Source organism: Rissa tridactyla, chromosome 2 (assembly GCF_028500815.1).
Source record: "Rissa tridactyla isolate bRisTri1 chromosome 2, bRisTri1.patW.cur.20221130, whole genome shotgun sequence".
Taxonomy (NCBI): domain Eukaryota; kingdom Metazoa; phylum Chordata; class Aves; order Charadriiformes; family Laridae; genus Rissa; species Rissa tridactyla.
Genome location: NC_071467.1, coordinates 86610288 through 86630516, shown reverse-complemented (window position 1 = coordinate 86630516; position 20229 = coordinate 86610288). Strand labels below are relative to the sequence as shown.

Genomic DNA, 20229 nt, shown 5'->3' with positions numbered 1-20229 from the left:
TAGTTTCATAGATTCATTATGTGTTAAAATTTTGCCAAATATGTGTGTAGCTTTGGTTGTTGTCTTCTGGTTTGTTTTATTTTAATGAAGAAGAGCTGTTATGTTCAAGAAATTTGAGAAATAAATAATTCATGACCTTAAATATATAAAAAAATAAAATTTATTGGAATAGTTAAGTAGCAACATATCACTCATACACAAAGCAAAAGCAATCAAACCCAACATTTGACCAATATGAATATTTGAATACGTTATCATTCAGAATGTATATAAGATGAATTCTTGAAATAGAGTCCAACAAAAAGTGTTTTAATGCAGCTGTGGAAGAGCACTATTTGAGGATACATCAAGCAAGAATATCTCAAAAAGAGACAAGAGACTTCAGAACCATTGGACAAACTTGATAATCTGCCTTTTGAGTATGGTATTTGCAAAAGTAATTCCTGTTGCTGTTTATTTTCATTTTGCAATAGCTTAACCAGGATCTAATTCATAAAGTCTGAAGAGGCTCTGAAATCTGCCTCAGATTGTACAGTGGGCTGGATTTAAGGATCTGGATGATCATGTTTTATGCTCTCTATTGATAAATAGCTTTATTCAGTGATATAAACTACTTCAGTCTATATTATACAGGGAAATAGAATCATCAGACTAAGACATGGATAAAAGATTGGTTGAGGTGGTTTTTTTTTCTTTTGATATGCACCCAGTTTCAATCACAAGACACGATCATCACGTATGCAATGTGTTTTCCAGTTATTGTCAAAATTTAATGGTGTTAAATAAAACACAGGAGAGTTCCCCTTACTCCTCTGCATGCAACTGAGCATTACAAGGGAGAAAACAAGATTTTGAGTATACCTACAGAATTCAAAGAAAATACATCCACTGATGTATGCCAAGATCTATGTACATTCGTGATTTTATGCAAATAGAATTTACTTTGTGCTTTGATTCTTCAGTTAAAATAAAGACGTAAAAGAAATTAAGTTTTCCTGCATTGTAACCATGATCTCCATAAATTTGACACCTATCTAATTGTTCTCTTTTTTTTTTTTTTAAGCATGATGTTAGAAAGTGATAAATATTCCAAGCCTTCACTTCTTGATCAGCTAAAACTCTGTTTGAAGTTACTAAAATGCTAAGACTTTGATCCTCCTTCAGGATTGCTAGATAAGATCCTGAGACCATACAGAATATCATCGTTTTAAGGAAAACTTCACACATGGGCACAATTCTATCATTTAATCATTAAGATCTTTAGAGTACAGTTCACTGAATATTTTCAATTAAACAGTTTGTGTTCTCAGCTGACTAATAATTTTCACAAAAAGCATCTTATTTCCCAAAATGTCTGTCTTTTTATACAGAAGAAGACTCCCTTTCCCTACTCTAAAAAAAAACCCACAAAGCAAAAGTAGCTGCTGGTAATGTTGGGTTGTGGGAGAAAGGAGGATAGGTATGTATGTGTTTTGGTTTTTTTAAATTCAAAATTTCATTACTCTAAAATTTCTGGGTGTTGTGTCTTCATGCTACTGTCACCGCTCATGAACTAGAATTCCCGAAGTAAACGATACTTTTGCTGCTGAATTATATTTCTATGCTTTCTGTAATATACAATGACAACTCAGCTAAAGATATCTTAAATCAAAAGCAGGCTTACCAGGAAACCCAGGTCATGGAAAAGACTGGGACATCAGGACCTCAATTGTACTGCTAAATAAAGAGTATCGTTTAAAAAAAACCTCTTTGTTTTGATTAAATGTTGTTTACAAACTTCTACACAAAATATCAGTGCCAGTCTCAGAAAAAAAATATTAACAATAAGATTCTGTATCATAAAAATTCCCATTCATTCAGGAGGGGAAAAAATAAAATACATTTCAAATGCAGAATTTTGTCCTAAATGCAGAATTTTGTTAACACCAGCAGGATTCCTATGAACCAAAACTTACGTGACAAGTACTTTTTCTTTCTTGAATAAGGAATCTCTTGAAGGCATCAAGACTACTTTAAATTTTATCTTATATTGTGAGTTCCTTTATGCAGAAACAGAAGCGGATCCTCTGAACAATGAGGGGTTAGCAAAGGGGAAGATGGGCTTGTATTAATAATGAAGTAACAGAAAATTCAGATTTGCAGAGAATTCTGAACAGATAGTAAGAGAGGATAGCATCAGGCTGAGCTGGGAGAGATTAAGTTGGAAGGTTTCTTACTATTTGTGCTGTTCTGCTGTGTCGTGATGCTTGTAGCTAACATATGCAGATGAAGAAGTATTTTACCTAGATTGTGTTTTAAATTAATGTCTATATACAGTCTGAGAGCATGAAATAGAAGATGAATGAGACGTTAAAGAACTTGACTTAAAACTCTCTGAGTAATTCTTACATGTAATTGTTTCAAGAAAATTTTCAAACACGCAACTGGTCTTTATTTTTATGGTTATATATAATTTCCATGGGTTATTGTCGTGACCACTAGGCTATTGGTATTCCCTGCTTCCGATGTCCTTAGGGAAACAAAATTATTGCAACTTACTCAAACACTTTTCTCCATCCCCTAGGTCCTACTTACAAGAGGAATATAACATTTGAAAAAATTGTTGTGGTGAATTATTAGAGGAGTGGAGGCTAGCAGCATCTCTGTAAATGATGAGGACTTACTCCTTCTTGACAATTTTGCTTTGGAGCTGTATGTTTCATGCGATTCATATGATGCCATCTGAAAAAAGGACTAACAAGCACTCACGCAGTGAAAGGATAACAGGATTGTCAGAGAATGATGGAAAAACACTGCACCGCACCAAGCGTGGTTGGATGTGGAATCAATTTTTCTTACTGGAGGAGTACACAGGTCCAGATACTCAATACGTGGGCAAGGTAAGCCTTGAGTTTAAAGGATTCTTTACAGGTGATGCATCTGACACACGTGATATTATCCCTCCTTCACCGCAGTTGTTTTGCTTTTTATAAAGCAATGGTCCCAATTTCTCATATAAGTCAAACAAAGCACGTCATGGACCACCTGAGGCTTCTGTGACTGTTCAAAATTGTGGGAGAAATGAAGTAGTTTAGTTAAAAAAAAAAAAAGGAAACTGTTCAGACTAAAATGTTCCAATTTCTTATTACATATGCCCATGCAAGATTTATCATTGAATCATTTCCAGTTTTCAACTATTAAACATAAATATTAGATAAGGGAATAGAGAATTTATGCCTTCATTCATCTATCTTGTGGCATTTGCCGGTACACTAGGATGTGTGGTTCCTCAAGTGAAATATCAAATCCTATTTATTAATAATAAAATTGCTGTTTATGCACAAGTCCAAGTACAGATAAAGTGTTTGAGAAGAAAAAAAAAAAATAATCTGGTTTTCACCATTTCTGCAATAAACTGAGGTCTTTACTTAATGGCTCAAAAGACCTTCCATTCTTTGAGACCTACCTACATGAGCTAATGCTGACAACAGCACCTCTGAATTCCAGCTGTCTGCAGTCCTACCTTTTCTGATAACATACAACTCAAAGTTTTCCATATTTTTAGTCCTTTGTGGTGTCTCGCCATTTGCAGATCTGCCTTGTGGTCTGGTATAAGTGAACAATCTTGGTAGAAGTCTAGAATACACACAGCAACCACCCAGAATGACTTACAAATCAAGGAAATGTTTATCTTAATATCTTAAGTTAAATAAATATCCATTCCAGTTTCTGTCATTGACCCACAATGCTGTCATTAGCTCAGATTGTCAGGTATATCTCTGTTTTTGGTGCCTAACTACCAAACGAATTGAGACATTTTTAAATAAAAGACCCCAAAATGGTTTTGAACATTTGCTAATATCTCTGGTCATGGGAGTCGTGATCTTCTGGAAAATATGGAAATAATCTCTTTTTATTAAGAAACAAACATCAAAGAAGCCAACCATGGTGACTATGAACTTGATTCTATCCTCGTGTATATGAACACTACACCCATACAATTCTGTTTTCAATTAAATTAATTCTGACTTGCAGTAGCGGAAATAATATGAGACCAAATAATCCTATTGCTAGATCTGTTTGTCAGTGCGTAAATAGGAAGGTTTGTTGTAGGCAGAGAGATCTTCAATAAAGAGTGCACTAACTGCACAGAGAGATTTCTAAACAAAATATGGTTGGAAGTATCTTTTAGTATTGAGTGAATTTGCCAGGAAAACATACAATAAGGTACACAATAAGACAGATCTCCATAGCTGTAAGTTCTACCTAGTCTCACAGAAATATTTTTTTTTGTAAAAATAGAAAGCTGTGATAGAAGAGAAGTAAGTATCAAAAGTAAGAGTTGATTCCAGTTTCAGTCCCACTGCTATCGATTAATGGACTCCAAACCATCTATGGCATTCAAAACTTCAAATAAATTAAGCTTACATCAAGACTGTCATCACCATCTGTTTCACATGAGGAATGCCTACCTGATATATTGCAATAGGGCGAACTCACTCTGCACTTATTCCAAACTAACTAAAAGCCATTGGACCTTATTACCATAGACCTAAGTCCAGGACGGAAAACGAATGGCTGTACAGCAGTCGAGATGCTTAATTTCTTATAACTCAGATAACATGTTAAGATTTTTCACATTTCACTGCAAAATATTGTACGGAGGCCCTGAGTGAGGAGTCAGCATTACTGATTCTCTAAAAAGATGGAAATCACCCCAAATATTACCCAATACTCCAAAGAGATTGAGTTGGATTGAAGTGATAAACTCTATAGGGTTGCATTAACTTTAGAACAGTTTATGACATGACAAAATGATCATTGTTCTGTCCTCAGTGGTGTAAAACCACAGTAAATCCATTTCGGTTAGTTCAAATTATCCTAGGTACATGTGACATACAGTACCAAGTGGGAGCTGCTACAACAAGAAGTCAGCTAAGGAATTTCTTTTTTATTTTTGAAAAAAAAAGCGACAACTTTTTTGAACAATATTATTCTGAGAAAGGCTTAAATCTCAGGTTTAGTATTCTTCTGCTCAAAGTGATGGTAATTAGCACACTGGTACGTGTGAAGAGAGAGCACTTTTATGCCAACCCATGGGGACTAGTTCATAGCAAGTATTCTTATCCAGTCCCTCTTTAATATGGATATGCACAGGCAGATGGATTACTGGGCTAGAATAACAAATGTTGTACTAAATATTAAATAAACTGAATTAGGAAACTTTGTCAGGAAATAAAATTCTAAGGGATCATAGCCATAATACTAAAAAATTACTTTTCCCTCCCTGGTTCAGTTTTCAAACAATTTTTATCTGTTAGGGCATTGTTTGTGTTTTGTTAGTGATGCTACTTTGTTGATGCTTTATATTGTTATGAGTGCATTCTGTTGTTGGCAGTGGGATAGGATCACCAGCATCAGGGACCCATGAGAGTTGGACACTTGCTTTGATCGCTGGACTGTCCAATTCCTGTCTGGTGCTCTGGCCCCCATGAGAGCACTTCTGCCTTGTGCACAGGCTTTGCTCAGTGTCAGAGGTCCCTGGAGGGAGGAGTTTCTCCCCCACATCTGAGGGGTTTTCATCTGCTGTAGTGCTTTTAAAATTGTATTGTCAGAAGCCAATGGCCCCACTAGCCAAGTAGCCCCAGGATGCTCGCTTTCCCCATATCTAAGTCCAAATAGCAGTTGTTACCAGGGTTACTCTCACCCCCTGGTCTCCTTCAGAAATACCTTCTAAGAATGGAAAGTTGTTAACAGCTCCATTATCCCTGATTTTTTTGTTTCTTTCCTGCACGTACCAGACTAGTCTCAGCAGTTAGACATGGCAGACGCAGTCACGGTCTCATTCATCTAAGTGGTGCTTGTAGGTAGGTTTCACCCTCTGACAAGAAGTAACTAAAAAAGAGGTTTGGTGTACTTGTAAGGTAGGTGAAATGCCCAGCTCCACACAAATCTGGTGCATGTCTCCCAGACTGTTAACTGGGGTAATACAGTGTTAACAACTCTGAACAGCTAGAACAGCGTTTATGTTCCCAATTATAGTTAGATAGCTTTTAGACAAAGGCAGTGGTAGTGATGATAGGTGATGTAAAATGGACACCAGTAAGTGCAAGTGCATCTAATGCACTTATCAGAAATAGGAAATATTGTTTGATGAGCAAAGGAAGCTAGCATTCAACAGCTGCCAAAAGGCTTGATGGCTAGAACAATTGTAGTAAAGATATTACTCAAAGAACAGACCTAAATCACCAACCACCCCTCAGGAACAGGGCATATATGAACAACAATTTCCCTGTGATTGTGATGGGAGTCAAGTTACATCCAGACAACCTACATTATATCCATCACACATCTTTCTCATCTATCTCATGTACTCGTGCACGCATAAAAAATAAGTGCATAGGAAGTATTTAAATTTGTTAGGTCCTATTACTTGTACCTGCAACAATGCAAGAACTGCTTATGACATCCTTTGATTTCTTACCATTTTAAATTATATTCAGGAAATGCTTAGAGAAACCAGTGGCGCCATCATGCTAGGTGTTGTATAAAAAATGCACAGGGAGATAAACTTTGCTCTGGAGAGTTTGCAACCGAAACCTTCAGTTAGACACAGGTAGGATAAACAGTATCACAGAGTCCTGTTTAAAAAATTGCCTAAGAAAAAAAAATAAAAAATTTCTAAGACACAAAAATGATCAAATTCTTTCAAGATGCCTGTTGCCTTGGGGGAATGTTGGATATCTCAATGGGATCATCAGCATGAGGAATTTTCAGACGTAGAGGGGGGAACCATAGAACTCATTCTGCATACTAAGAATTCACAAAAAAGAAAAAGAAAATGTGTTTTACAATATATCATTCAGAGTTAAATGTATGAGAGAAGTTTATTTTTAAAGGCAAATATACAACTGGCATTTTTTTGTGAAATATGAAGGGGTTGAGAAAGTAAAACACCTGACTGTATGTCATACTGTGGCATTCCTTTGTTTCTATAGCCATAGATCCGACTTCTCAGCTGCTACTAACTTTAAGCCCCCTGTAGAACCTAAGAAATGAAATCTAAAACACTGACCTTCTATGAGAAAAGTCTACTCAATTTACTCACTCCCTAAACAAACTATCCAAAGATATAATAATCTAAAATATAGGAATGCAGTTTAGGAAGTATTAAAGTATTGATGGGGATGATGTTCATTAATTAAAGAAAGAGCTAATAAAATGCACAGAAGGCTCTAACCAAGTAGCCCTTTGGGGATAATTAGTTTTATTTTCCAAAGCTAATACTGATTTTATGTGCTTCCGTTTCTAAATAACTTACCTGATACCCACTGAATGGGCATCAGTTGTGCAAAATGCCAAATATCCCACCTCTTTAACTCCAGTCCTTATGAAATATCCCTAGGTGGGAAGAAATAGTCCAAATCAAAATCATCAGCCATTTTGGAAAATGTAGTCCGTTACGCTTTGCAACAATACACTTAAGTGATTTCAAGAGACAAGAGATTTTCTCTTCTTCTAAGTCTCTCAATTACATTTTTTTTCATGAAAGCTAGTCTCTCCCTATACCATACAGGCACTTTTTTAATCAAAGTGAGCTAATCTTGATGGGCAGATAATGTGTGAAGTTCCACGCAATGTGTTTTAGACCCAGTCATCAACTGTACAATAAAACACCTGTCATATCACAGAACTTAAAAACAATAAACAAACAACAATAATAAAAACACTTTTTACACCACCTTCAACCTTTCTTTTTCATATTAAGGGTGGATATACAAAATCAAACAAAAAAGAAATGTCACTTCTCAAAATGAGCTGCTCCATGAATAACCTCCTGTTTAATAACTTCCATAAAAAGAAATGAACTAGGCTTTGCATGTCATCAGCGTCATTTAAATTGGATGCAAACTGAAGAAAAATCTCTGTTCTACCTCCAGCTAACCAGTGAGTTTGATTCATAACATTTGCCTGTGTGTCTTATTAAAAAGTATAAAGTGAAAAGAAAAATATTCAGAGGGTGGATTTGTTTTGTTTTTCGGGGGGCGGGGTACAACATATATTCAAATGGAACTATATTTCTTGTAGTCTGCACTTACAAATATTCAGACATCTACAAGTGAGGTTGCCTACTATAGCAGTATGCCTTATAAGAAAAGAGAGAGAGAAGACTAAAGGAACTTCATGTAACTATTCAAGAAGTGTCAGCAAATTACCAACCTCACCAGACTTGCTGTTATTTAACACAAAATTTCACTCAATTGCCCCATTATACTATATGGGGTTTTTTTCCTTATTTAATGAAATTGGATAGTATTTCTTTGTAAACATAGACTGAAAACGTACTGATGCCTGGAAATATTATTTCACATTACTTTGCTGGCTGCCTTTGGTACATCACAGAAGTCATGAGTAGGCTCCCTCTTAATATGTGAAGCAGCAAAAAAGTCAGAAAATGGGATCAGTGAAGCCATTACTCCATTAGTCTTATCCCAGTTCATCCACGTCCTCTCAACACATTGCTGAGGTCTTGGCCATTCTCAGCCTCTGCTCTGAGCAAATTGGGTGGAAGAAGCTTATGGCCTAAATGGGTGACCCACTGAGCTGGCTCTGACAACACCACAGTGCCAAACTCTGGAATAACCTTAGTTTCTCCATCCTGAAACATAATGTTCTCATCTGCCATAAAAATATTTTTTTATTAATTGCCTAATTTTGTGTTCTTTATGTATTGAATTTGATCTTAATACTGCCTTTAGAGTATCTGAGATAACTTACTGATTCACTTGTGCCACAAATAGTAAAAAGAAAAGTTTTTAATAAAATTTGATTGCTACTTTTAAAAAGAAGGATGGAGGGCCAGGGAAGAACACAGTGAAAATGCTACATCTTTCAAAAACAATAGGACTGTTTTCTTTTGGAGCACAGACAGCTTCTCATTTTTGACAACCTAAATTCATTTTTAATTGAAGGTTCAAAAGTAGTGAACAGATCTAATCATATCATGCTTAACCCAAGTATAAGCAGTTTAAATTGCAAAATATCTTGAATGTTACATTGCACTGATAGGCCTAAGCTAGAATTTTGCAATCAAATTTGGACATCATATTTCACAAAATAAAGAATCATTTCTGAAAGCAACTGCAATGATCAGAGACTTCAAATACATGAATAACAAGAGTGAGTTTGTATTGTTTGATACAGATAGAGCAGATGTCATGAGACCTGACAGCTTCTGTTTCTTCAACTAAGAGGTTTGGAACTACATGATCTTTAAGGTCCCTTCCAACCCAAACTGTTCTATGATTCTATAAAAGACTGCTAAAAAAAATATAATCTCAAATTCTTGTCATGTTCAGGGCAAGAAGTTGGGTTCATATTGTCATCAGGTTGATTTACATTCAACATCAGGTAAAGCTTTTTGATGGTAGAGAGTCAATACAATGATGTACTAGGTGAAGATCACTTGGAGAGACAGGATTAACTTAATACTGGAGGTTTTCATGACAAATTGAAAAAACACATGCCAGAAACTCCACCCTGATCCCGTCTGGAGGCAGGAGGATGGCACAGATTATCTCTTTAGGTCCGTGGCTGTTGTGTTTTCAAGGATTCTGTGTGTATTTTTCAAGTTCAAATGTTAAATCAGCTAAACTGCTTGTGAAAAAAAACAACAACCTGCATCAAGAATAAACGCAACCACATAAGAAATGAGGAAATCCTCAAACTATTTATTGCAAACTCTTCCCTTTCCCTTTTTCTTCCCTTTGCCCTTCCTTTTTTGCTTCTCCTCCCCTCCCCTCCTCTCTCCTCTCCCGAGACAGAACATCCAGTATGCAATGATTTTCAAGTTAAAAAAAAAAAAAGCAGCAGAAAGCTGACAACTATGTGCCTTTATAGACCCTTTGTGCTTAATTTATAAGATAATTTTTGAGAATTTAGCAAGGCTAAGTGACAACGTCATCCGTAGCATAAATACAGGCACCTGAAAAATTACCCAGTTACTTTTAAAGCCACAGCCAATACGAGACAATTCAATAAAGGCAAACCAATAATAATTCCCAAATTATTTTCACTTTTCCCTCTCTCCCTCCATGCTTCTCCTCTCAGGTGTGGAAAAATTACACTCACCCGATACCCAACATATCAGCCAAAGCTACGATGTGGAGTCTGATTTATTGTTCACTACAATGCTTGCTGTTGCTTAGTGACAGCTCCCCTTCCCTGAGGATCTCCTAAGTGTGCTCAGAGCACCCACAATAGTAACAAGGGTCTGGGGCCCAAAGAGTGGAGGACCCCCCCAATATGGAGTTTGCTGGGATTGAGGGTGTTGACAAGCTAACAAAAAAGAAGGCTCGAAGTCAAAATACCTGATTTAAAGACAAAGCGGGCGTGGAGAATGGAGTTCTCTTCGGTCTCCAGTGGTAACTTCCAGTTGCCGTTTAAAATACCATTTCCATTTTAGTAAAAAGTGGCTTTTCTGAGCTTAAAAGCCTCTTGGTCTTAGCAATCTCCTTATGCGAAAAGGCCTAAGCAGATCTGCCTCAAAGATCTGGTTGGCTCAGGAACCTTCCACGATAGGTAATTGTTATTTGTAGAATAGAACTATTTTATTATTACAACTTCATAGGCTGGTATTTCTCAGCCTTGCAACTTTAAGCCTGTGGGAAGAGAAGATTAGATCAGTGGCAATCTGCAGACAAGCTATTATCAGGCAATCATTTATTGTGCATGAAAACGTTGGAAGGTGAGGAAAGTGTATTTCACAAGATACGAAGCATGATATTGTACATTTATTGCATTGATTACATCATAGGAGTGATTCTGAAAAGGGGAAGTGTTTTGACTATATTGTGGTTTACTGATACCTGCCAGCCTGGTGATAAAAAGAATGCAAAACCTATGAGAGCAAATCAATATATGACTACTTAGAAAGGTCAATTTGACTGCATCAGAGGGTGGTATTGTGCAACATCTTGTCTGTTGGAGAAAGGTTTATGAATAGTCACCTTGAAGACAAACAGAGGAGCTGTCAGCAAGCAACTGTCAAGAACAGCAAGTCTTTTCTTCCTGTACGTGTCTGATACATCAAATCCTGTCCATTGCAGAAATCATCACACATTTCACCCTGAAAAATATGTTAGTCTAGCCAATGTAATCAGTCAATTTAACACTATGCTGGATATCAATCAAAAGAGGAATCTGTGATCTCTTATCAGTTATAGAAATACATAACTACGGTCAATTCCTTGCTGTATGTACTGCTGTTGCAACACAAACACACTGGGCTAACTTCTGCTCTGTCTTATGTCAATCTACAGTTGAGAAACTCTGCTGAAATCTCGCTTTTCTGTTTTTACACAGCAGTGTGCAATAAAAAGTGTAAGAAAGCATTCCAGCCTCCACAAACGTTTCAGAAGTTATAAATTCCTCCCTATCTTGCTCCACATTTCAGAGACGAGCACGCCCATTTCAGATGGAAGCCATCATAACACCTTTGTCAAATTGGGAGTGTGAGGAAATGACAATCAAGCTGACAATATTAAATGAGTTTTAACCTTAACTGAAGAGATTATTTTTTTTTAATGTGTTCTCCATTTCCATAGAGGAACTTCAGGAGAAATGACATCAGATCCCCCTCTGTTTAAGTTGTAGAATCTTTAATTAAATCTCAAAGAGGTCTTTGGAGTATTCGATTCAAGTACAAGAATAAATTTTTAGCCCAAACGCTGCCATAAAAATAATTGATAATGCTGGAAATAATGATTAATAAAATTTGATTAAATGTTTGCTTTATGTACATTTTGCTTTATTTTTTCCATCTGTAAAATGTAATTGCCAGCACTCGTCTAACGAAGCTTTTCCTCAGAACATGTCTGTGTATGAGGTGTTCCCACACAGTATTAGAAAAAAGCTCTGGAATATCATGAAAACAGCCGTGAATCAGCCATTTGATTGGAAACATGGCTTGGAAGTATTGGATTGAATAAGATATCAAGGCACTCTATGGAAAGGAGGAAGAAACAGAACTAAATATTTAATAGCCACCTACCTGGTGAACAGTGAATTTGCGACACAAATGATTGCTCTAACTTTTCCTAACACATAACAATGACAACCACGGAAGTATTTAGTGGGATACTGTTATACTTCTACTCAAGCATTCATAAAATGCGTTTACCTAACTTAAACTTTGTGACTGGTGTCACCACCTGTAGCCATTTTTGCCCCTTCAGCTTTTAGCTATTGCTACATATTTCTGATGAAGTCTTGGTTTCTAAATATTGAAAAAAAATTTGGTTCTTACAAGAAAGTTCTATGCAGCTCAAGTGGAATTAACTCTACTATATCACACTGTTAAAAATGTTGCAACTACTGACACAAGCTTTAAAAAATGTTGCTTTTATGATAGTTCAGTCTTACAGGGATTGTGGAAGTAAGCATATTTTTCTTTTTAATAAGCATTTGTGATGAATAAACACTGTCAAATACCAGGAGGTAACAGAACATTAAATGTTCAAATACAACTGGGTCAGGTAGCTGACTGATAGAACAGAATTAACAAATGAAAAATAAAATACAGAAAGTATTTTCTTACCTTTTCTCTCCACCACTGCAGCATTTGCATTTAGAATGCTGAGACTAGAGATCCTCTAAATCAATAATTTAAAAAAAAATGGAAAAAGTTACTGTATGTTCTGCGTAACACAGGCGAGTGAAAGAAATAAGCATGTATATCTAATTTAAGCCTATGTTAATTAGATATAAACAAATGGTGTGGACAATAAAATAAATGTAAAGAGGAATTTGGCATGAAAGCAAGTATTTCTGTATTTATTGTCACTGAAGTAAATGGAAGTGGGGTTGTTGCAAGAAAGCAAAATAAATCATTCAAGTTTTTTTTTAACTGTCTCTCAAAGTTTCACAGAACATGAAAATACATTCATCTCTGTAGAGGTTAGTAAAAGTGAAGTGGAAGAGGTCACAGTCTGATTCCCATCCATTCCATATGAAAGATTTAGAATCACATGCAGAAAGGCATGAAGTGAAGGGCAAAATTTGAATCTGTCCCAGAAGAAATTCTGTAGTCCTTCAAAAATACTGTTAACGGAGGGAAATAGGAATGACCCATTCTGTTTTCACTCCGTTACTGGTACTGCAATTAATTGTCTTTGTACTTCAGGTGGCTAAATCTTGTCTAACTTCAAAGCGTGTAAAAGAAAAAGAAACAGCATAAAAACCCCAAAGTTTAAAATCATTTTATGTGTCTAAAAAGCTATGAAAATATATATGTGTGTGTATATAGGTATCAAACATTGTTTTCTCTTCAGGAAAAAGAAAAGATTTATGTTGATCTCTGATGAGGAAAAGAAAGAAAAGGACAAAAAAAACCCCTCATAGTGATGATGCTATGATTATTAATAATATATTCTACTTCTGTAAGTACCATTCAATGAAATAAAAGAACAGTACCTGTGGTGAGGCAGACAATGACACAATATCTGTTCTTCTGAGGAGCAAACTGCAACAGAGTTGCTAAAACAGTGATTTGAGGTCACAGAGACAGTCAATGAGAACAGGTAGATGAGACGTATCTATTTGAAGAGATCAAGGCAGAAAGAACAGCACACAGCTAGAGTGAAAAACATTTGGAAAGAAAGCACTCCTGATCCCTCTTTTTGAATATTAGCAAAATCTCTACCTTAAATTCTATCTTAAAACCTATCTCCAAATGGTCAACAAGACCATGGTCAACATTTTATTCCAGATGAAGTCATAGGATAATTAGCAAAACAATCAGTTTTGTTTTGTGTGTTGCGTTGTTCACAGAGTAAGCATTGAAGATTCCAGTTCCACCCTCCCCCTCCAATCTTATTTTTTTTTATAAAGTCAATACAAAATTATCATCGATACATTCAGATTTTTATCTGCTTTGACCAGATGCAAACACTTTGACAATCCATGCTGTTAAACTAACATTAATTTAAGTCATTCTTTATGCACCTCCTGCTGGGTTTCTTTTTCATTAATATTTTCTCTGAGAATCTAAAAACCCCAAAATTTAAAAAATCCCTCTTAAATAACTCCTGCATTGTCTAACGTCTACATGTTAATCTCACTTCATCTGATCAGCTTGCAGATTCAGCTATTAAATTAAAGATACCCTCGATAGAGCAACACCGTTGATCTGCAGGGCTTTATGCTTGGTTTGGACCTTATGCTTTGGCTTCTCCAGACGCTACTTCTCCTTCGTGGAGTTTTCATCTGAAGCCCCAGGCAGCCTTATCCTGGCTTCATGCTTAATCAGACAGGTACAATCAGTCTGTGCTTTATGTGGAACTTGAAGCCCATCTCAGGTCCCCTCTAAATGGCATTACACTTGCCAGGTTCTATTGTGCCAAGAGGAGGATTAAGTTGTTTTGATAACTCTTCCAGCCACCACCTTGTCTTTGCCATCATAGTAGTGATGACCTTCCAAAGATGTTTAATTTTGAAACAAGGTTTAAATGAACCAGACAATTAGGTAATGCAAATTTCAATAAATATGTAATCAGTGACAAATAACAAAAAGCAAAAAAAAAAAAAGACCCTAAATATTTCTTTCCTAACTACTGGTTTTCACCATACTCTTCTTGAAACAATAGCTTCATTTAGGAAGCTACATTATCACAACACAAGACTCAAGGCTTGGTGCTTATTATGCCCCATCCTGATTTCAAACCTTATGCTTTAATATACACACCTTTGAGAATTTACTTCTCATATTTTACCAAGAGTTGGGCATGCACCTGTGTGTCTCGGAGCAGTCACGGGGCAGGGGAATTGCAGTCAGACTGAGGAAGACACGAGATGGTATACTTTCACTGAGTACCCTTTGGTTGGTATGGCAGTTTACGTTTCCAGCACAGTCTGCAGAATAGAAAAACAGCACAATACTTTTAAATTAATTCAAACCTGTGTTTTTCTTTTTTGTTTGGTTAACTGTGCCAATAAATAAGCAGTAGCAAAGGACCTTAGTGATGCTTTAACCCTCCACTACTGTTCATTTGAAAGTTTAGTTTTACATAAACATTTAAGGTATTTAAAGAGTAACCATTTAACAATCACATTCTGAAAGCGTATTGAGGAATGAACAGATTTCTTCTTGTGAGGTGTGTACAGTGTCCACAAAATATTTATCAGTTTGCAAAACAGTATCTTAGGAAAAATACATCTTTTAAAATCGTGATTTGAAACTTTGTGGTAGAGATCATTGTGAATCAAGCATGAAACTCAAACTCGTCTCTTCTTAAATTTGAATTCATGTAAAAATAAATATGTTTTAGGGATAGTAAATAACTTCTGGAATATTTCTGGAAACGCCATATAGTTGAACAGCTTAGGAAAAATACACATTTTGGGATCTGCTTCCTTTGAGTCAGCAGGCTGACAGTATGGTTTTGTTTGGTTGATGCTGCAAACCTGGAAGCCTGTTTACATATTTTAGGCCAAAAAAGACTCTTTGATCATATTGCCTCGCATCTCAACATCTTACTCGATTACTCTTGCATTATGCTGTGTGACTTTCTGATAAACATTCACCTTTATCTGTAGGCATCTGCCTACATGTATACACATATATACACACACATAAAATTGTGACTAAGAGTAATAAAATACTCCTGCTATGGATGTATTCTTCAGGATATTGTGGATGACCCACAACTTGAAACAGTGTAACATTTGTCAGTTTGGTATAACATCAATCAATACAGTACTTGTCCAAAGTTAGGGCAATGCGTAACTGGACAAGTTCAAGGACATCAGATTCATCAAACAAATCAAAACAAAAAGAAGATCTCTATTCTAATCTGACAGTTGTAGATGTTGGGGCCGGGAGGGTGGGGGGTGTAAAAGGAAAAAATTACAGTGGCCAGACTTGCATGCTCTCTCAAACCAGCATCTCCTATTACCTCTGAGATAAAGTACTCGGATAGACAAAACATTGGTCTCCCCTACTAGAGTGTTTCTTATATGCTTATTATTATGGAGCTGAGCCCAGATCAATTATTACTGTGTAGGGTAAGGGATAATCCATCCATATGACGAACTCATGTTGCTTTCAGGGCCAGAGCTTTTATTCCTGCCTATCTCTGTGCACAACTTTTGGAGCTACAGTACCTTTTGAATGCCTCTGAAACAGCAAAAAGATACCACACACAGAGACAGATTTCACTCAGAAGTTTCTGGTGAGAGAAAAATCTATGAGAAAAATATCCTTTCTTATTGTGAAGCCTTTAAAATAATGATGGATTTACCACCTGTTCCAGGGACTGATTAAAGTGACAGTGCTTGATGTTGTGATGTGAAAATGTCTTACCTGTGGACGTAACTGATGACCATAGTCGCTTTCTGTAAACCTGTATCTCATGTTATGGAACAGCCAAACGTCATGGTATGGCAAACCATAAAAAACCAGTTTGACTCTTTTCATCAGGCTGAAAACCTGCAACCCAACTGTTGATCGGGAGAATAAAGAGAGAAGAAAAAAAAAAACAAATTCTACGTGCTCTGAAATCCAATTCTTTGTGCAGAAGAACGCAACCACTTTCCCAGATTTGACTAAAACCTAGCATGTAGGGCACAGGAGATGTAGAGGGTATGCAGGGGAAAGAAGCACTTGAGAAAACAGCTCTGGTTTCCAGGACTGCCCACTAGGTATGGGGAGATATATGTGGAGGGAATGAATTTCCCCATATTGTGTTTGTATCAGCAGAACCAAAAGACTACCAAGAATTCTGCTGAAGCATTCCTGAATGAAAAGTAGATTTATCCTTACCTACCAGGTCAAAATCAGCACCTGCAGCTGATGTCAGCAGTGTTTTTCACAATATAATTCTCTAGAGAATTTGTAACAATAGACAGCTGAACACATGAGCCAGATGCTGGAAAACAGAAGATAAGAAAAGTAAATGTCATTTGCCTTGTTTAATATACAGTCACTCAGGTTACCATCACACACAGAGTTTGGTTGTTTAATTAAGAAGTTTGTGCCAATGTCACAAATTCAAGTCAGGTAAATACATAGTCATTTAGCACATATATAAAACTTTTGATTAGACACACATAAATTAAAGCAATGCAGATATTGCTAGTGCAATCCACACTGAAGAACTACTGTGGTTATTAAGATATCTTTAGAGTTTTAATTAGTTAAAATGCTAATGAAGAAGAATATTGGCTAAGCTGCTGGTGGTGCTGTATCTTAGCAGCTGTAATTCTCCTGGAGGTCTGAAATCATACAGTTGGGGTACTGGTTAATATCCTACCTGTCACTAGCACTCAACATATCTTCTGTGAGATTTTAGGGGATGTTACAAGCTCTTATTTCAAGTACACTTCTTGCATTTTTGGCATGAAATAATTTATTTTGTTTTATATAACGCTCATCCATCCTCCTTCACAAATACTGTCTTCTCTCCCACCTCTATATGCATAACCTTTTCTACTTGGAGTAAGCTTAGAGTGATAATTACCGTCAAGTTTCCTGGGGTCAAATCAATTTGTGCTTTAATACATAGTGGGTAGATTTGGAAAACTCAATATTTTTCTGTGCCACAGCTTCAGAATAAATAGTATAGTACAATTATCATATATGAATAGAAATTTTATGTAAGGAAGTACACGGCTTTGTAAAAGTAACATACACATGAGCTTGTGTTTCCCAGTATTTTGCATGTTTCTTCCCTCAGCCCCGGAGCTTTAGGTAGAAACTGTGATTAAAAGAAGTTTGAGGAATCTTAAAAGTACAGAAATTTTCTTTTCCTCTCATTTCTGAAAGGGTCACTTTGGACACACCTGAATAGTTTATGCTTCCCTGTTCCTTCCCATTGCTTATTATTTATGCTTATCACTTTCCCATTTAAGAAGATAGAAGCCTATTTGAAAGAATCATACTAAATCTGACAGTTGATGACACTTTGCCAAGTTGATTGTTTGTGCCATGTACAGTCTATTACATTTTCCCTAAACATTTTCCAGAGTCAGTAGGTCTGGGTATATTACAGCCCAAACTCACCATTTTCTAGGTGTCAAACCATTAATATAATGCTTCTTCATGTTAATTTTACGGAAAATTTTTTCAATCTGAAGTTATACATGGCTTGAGTCTTTTGCCTTAAGCCATAAAGAAAGCAGTGTTATGAAAGGTAAACTCAAGGAAAAAACTTTGTAGCAAAGTCAAAATTGTGACTGGCATATGGAAAACACCTTAACTGTACCAGGAACTAAGAGGTTGAATATACAGCACTTTGGGGGGAAGGGGGAATGTTTTCCATCTGGAGCATAAATTGCACATGAAATCTAAAAAGAACAGAGATGTGTTTGGACAGCTGCATTATGGTTTAGCAAAACCTTAAACAGAAATGCATTTGGTATAAAAAGACAATACCAATGTAATTCTTGGTTCAGCTTTCATTTTCACAGAGGGAAAAAATTCTTTGTCGTTTATAGCTTCCAAGTTTCCCCTACTGACATGTGATAGCCTCAAACCAAAATAACTAACACCATTTACACTTTATGTTTTATTGTTATGCTTCCAGCAACTGGAAGAAAAAAAAAACAACAAAAAAACCCAGCAAGCAAACCCTAACGTCCTCCTTTAGGAAAGACCTTTGAATTACACTCACTGAAACAAAACCCTCTGCCAGACAAAATTAACAGAGAGCATGCAATAGGCCGCTGCTCCAAACATCTAAAATACATATAAAGGCATACACAAACTTACTATTAGCATTTTCAGTGTTTTGTGTAAATATTAATACAACCTAACTTTACTGGTGGAAAGAAATAACAGAGGAGACTGCAGCAGAGTAGACTCCTTATAAATTGCTTAATGCAACTATAATATGAAAGATGAATTAAGCCCATAACAAATTTACAGAAGTTATGAAAATACATTCACAACTGTACAGGATGAATTTAAAAAATACTGTAAGGACATTAAAATTTTCTAATGTAATTTGTAGGAATTTTGCTCAAAGAACTTCTACTTATACCCAATGGTAAATAGCAAGTAAGGATGAACGCCCAAGTGCAGTATTGCACAATATACAAGGCAACCCCGATGACAGTGAACACAGGAAGAAAGGTAACACGCCAAAGCTATATCTAACCTGTGGGACCTAGAGCTGCTTCCTCATGCCAAGAAAAGCCTCAAGTTTTCATATTCCCCCCATTCCTCCCTGTCCTGGTTTGAGGAGAGCAAATAAAAATAGCTGAGAGAGATAGGAGCCTCCTCTCTCTCTTACATGTGACCAGGATGTTAAAGGGTTCAGAGTTTCAGGCATTTGGGCCTGGATTGGGCATGCCCATGTCCTTTGGGTCAGATATCAATCACCTTCCTATCTATGTGGTAAGTTTATGACACATCTGAAAAAAAAGCTTCCTAACTTCAAAAGTCTGTATTTGCACCCTTTGTTCCCCCCATGCACATCTGCGTTCTAGCTGCGACTGCAGCTCCATGCAGTCTTGTATCTTCAATATACCCTTGAGGAGGTTCACTTGTGTTCTGGTAGTAGTTTCACCACAACAATGTGGAAATCAGCATGTTCTTCATTTCCCGCTAAAATATGCAGATGTACCAATCTAGTGACACTAAGAAGAGTCCATTTGACCACAATAAGCCCCCAACATACCTTAACTTAAAAAGTAAGGAATGAATCATAGAATCATATACTAGTTTGGGTCGCAAGGGACCTTTAAAGGTCATCTAGTCCAACCCCTCTGTAATAAGCAGGGACACCTTCCACTAGATCAGGTTGCTCAGAGCCCCATCCAACCTGATTATGAATGTTTCCAGGGATGGGGGCATCTGCCACCTCTCTGGGAAACCTGTTCAGTGTTCCAGCACCTTCATCATAAAAAATTGCTTCCTTATACCTAGTCTAAACCTATCCTCTTTTAGTTTAAAGCCATTACCCCTTGTCCTATCACAACAGGCCCTGCTAAAAAGTTTGTCCCCATCTTTCTTATGAGTCCTCTTTAAGTACTGAATGGTTGAAAGAATGGTTGAAAGAACATTGCTCACACTTTCTAGAAGGCATTTGCAGGCAAATAGGGTTAAGACAGAAGACCGTGGGATATTAGGATTCCCCTGCTGGAGATAACTGTGTGTGTGGAGCCAGTGAAGGTAAGAAATCTGTAGTAATAGCCCTTTTTCTATACCATGACACAGAGGCACACTGTAAAGCATCTAATTTGTAAGCATTA

The 20229-nt window shown here is 36.6% G+C and overlaps 1 protein-coding gene across 2 annotated transcripts in view; it reads left to right on the top strand.

Moving 5' to 3' along the window:
• Nucleotides 1-2648: 2648 nt before the first annotated feature.
• The window catches only part of CDH9 (cadherin 9), a 68631-nt gene continuing 51050 nt past the window's right edge, over nt 2649-20229 (top strand). Inside the window, exon 1 of one of the 2 annotated variants that reach the window (XM_054191272.1) lies at nt 2649-2879. In XM_054191272.1, coding sequence (XP_054047247.1) covers nt 2649-2879 — 231 coding nt within the window. The remainder of the gene's footprint in view (nt 2880-20229) is intronic. The other variant, XM_054191273.1, reaches the window with a different exon arrangement.